Raw genomic sequence first — 2,654 nt, forward strand, 5'->3', positions numbered from 1 at the left:
ATTTAAGGGGTTTTTTTAGTTTTTGATAAAATCAATTTCCCCTGAATGAAGTTAAAATTACAAATCTAAGTGTTGGAATTTGTTATCTAATTTATTTGTAATTGAAAATGAATAAAATCATCTTATTGATTTAAATTGTCAGTATTATTTTTCCTCCATTCCCTTAATTATTATGTTTTGACTAGTTTAATTTTGGCGAAATATTCTCAATGCCTTTGCAGCAAAGAGCATGTAACATAAAATAAGGAATGAAATTGTGATGGAGATTTAGTTTTAAAACAAGTGATTGAGCGTAAGTTTAGAAATCATGCGTTGAGTGTTAATCACAAGTAATAGTATTTAAACAACACTTCATAATTGAAAAAAAGAAATCTTTCATAGTTGTTGTCTAATTGAGACCGAGCCCTAAGTTCAAATAAAACTTCTTGTTGTCACGGCCGGTCGATAAAGGGCCAGAACCGCTAAAGATTTTAAGGTTCGACCCTTGACCCTCGTAACAACAACAACAGGAAGGTTAAAAAAAATATAAAAAAACAAAATATCTATATCAAAAACCTATATATTAAAAAGAAGCAGAGATGGGAGGTCCTAAGATAAAGTATACCTTTCTATTTCTATGTATCACTTTTGCTACTATAATACCGTGCCTTATGGCTCATATTGGTCACTACGACAAGGTGTGGAGGAGGAGAGCAGAAGAAGCAAAGGAGTATGCCCGTCAAATTTACGAGCCACATCCTGAAAATGTCACACTTGCATTTAACCAAAAACTTCGCAAGTTAGTTTTATTTTTTCTTCATTTTTTTATGGTGATCGTCTTTAAGTACTATATTTACGTTATGATTTGTATTGCAGCACGATGAAGGAATTAAAGGAAGTGAAAGGTACCAATAGCACAAGGAGGGGGCTAGGGACAAAAAAGTACCGTGGACCTTGCATGGTCACAAATCCAATTGATAGGTGTTGGAGATGTGACCCTAATTGGGCAGACAATAGGAAAAGATTAGCAGATTGTGCAATGGGATTTGGATCTAAGGTCACGGGTGGCAAAAATGGTGAATTCTATGTCGTCACAGATAATTCTGATGATTATAACGATCCAAAACCCGGAACTCTTCGTTACGCTGTTATCCAAAAGGAGCCATTGTGGATCATATTTAAAAGGGGTATGAACATTAGGTAAGTAGTCAAGTTAGTCACACATAAATATATATATATATATATATGCAAATAGAATTTCAACTTGAAAATGCTCATTATTTTGAATAGGTTGCACCAGGAGATGATCATGCAGAGTGACAAGACGATAGATGCTCGTGGTGTTAATGTTCATATTACTAAAGGCGCTAGTATAACCCTCCAGTACATCAAGAATGTGATCATCCACGGACTTCACATTCATGACATTGTTGAGGGAAATGGTGGAATGGTTCGGGATGCTGTTGACCATATTGGGATACGTACAAAGAGTGATGGAGATGGTATTTCAATCTTCGGTGCATCCAATATATGGATTGATCATGTGTCTATGCAACGTTGTTATGATGGTTTGATCGATGCTGTAGAAGGATCAACAGGTATCACTATATCAAATGGACATTTCACCGATCACAATGAAGTTATGTTGTTTGGTGCAAGTGATAGTTCTTCGATTGATCAAGTTATGCAAATCACATTAGCTTTCAATCATTTTGGGAAGAGATTGGTACAAAGAATGCCAAGATGTCGATGGGGATATATACATGTTGTTAACAATGACTATACTCATTGGAATATGTATGCCATTGGTGGTAGCATGCATCCCACTATCATTACACAGGGTAATCGTTTTATCGCTCCTCCAGACATCTTCAAGAAGCAGGTAACAAAGAGGGAGTATAATCCAGAATCAGTGTGGATGCAATGGACATGGAGATCAGAGGGAAATCTATTCATGAATGGTGCATACTTCATTGAATCAGGAGATCCAGATTGGTCCAAGAAACACAAAGATTTTTATGATGGAATATCAGCTGCCCCCGCAGAAGATGTCACTTGGATGACTAGATTTGCAGGTGTACTTGCCTGCAAACCAGGAAAACCTTGTTAGATCACTAATTAATTTTTTTTTGTATCCAACTAGATCATCAATTGTAAATTCATTTTTTTCTCTCACTAAATTATTACCCTTCATTTTTTTTTGTTCATACCGGCTACCTTTTTTTTTCTCCTCAATGAAGCCTTAATTTTTTACATTATTTTTCTATGTAAGTTCAAACAATTTTACTCTTCGTTTCAAATAACAACAGATAGCTCTTTATATATGTTTATCTCTTCTTTTAATATGATCTAAACTCTCTAATAGAGAATTGTTTCAACATGAACACATCTAGCATGCCAAAACTCATAATAGTACCATTAATTGTTAATTTTGCTTTTAACAACTCTCCACATTAATTTTAAAAAAAAATACTACTATAGTACCCCGTGATGCGCAAATATTATTGCATTAAATTATAGTTATGATTTTATTTCTTTGAATGTGCTATATCATATTGAATCAATAAATATATAACGATCATATTATCAGGGGCATAGGCACATGTATGTCAAGGTGTCCAAGTGGACACCCTGCATCGGAAAAAAAATACCGCATATACAAGTAAAATTATACA

General features: G+C 34.4%; 1 protein-coding gene across 1 annotated transcript; it reads left to right on the forward strand.

The window, feature by feature from the left end:
• The first annotated feature begins 383 nt into the window (after positions 1-383).
• Positions 384-2,300, forward strand: LOC125837317 (probable pectate lyase P59). Its single transcript, XM_049516461.1, has 3 exons — positions 384-778; positions 856-1,179; positions 1,270-2,300. The coding sequence occupies exons 1-3, from the start codon at positions 579-581 to the stop codon at positions 2,087-2,089; spliced, it is 1,344 nt and encodes a 447-aa protein (XP_049372418.1). The 5' UTR covers positions 384-578; the 3' UTR covers positions 2,090-2,300.
• Positions 2,301-2,654: the final 354 nt, after the last annotated feature.

Source organism: Solanum verrucosum, unplaced genomic scaffold (assembly GCF_900185275.1).
Source record: "Solanum verrucosum unplaced genomic scaffold, falcon-dt-bn FXZP01000130.1, whole genome shotgun sequence".
Lineage (NCBI taxonomy): Eukaryota > Viridiplantae > Streptophyta > Magnoliopsida > Solanales > Solanaceae > Solanum > Solanum verrucosum.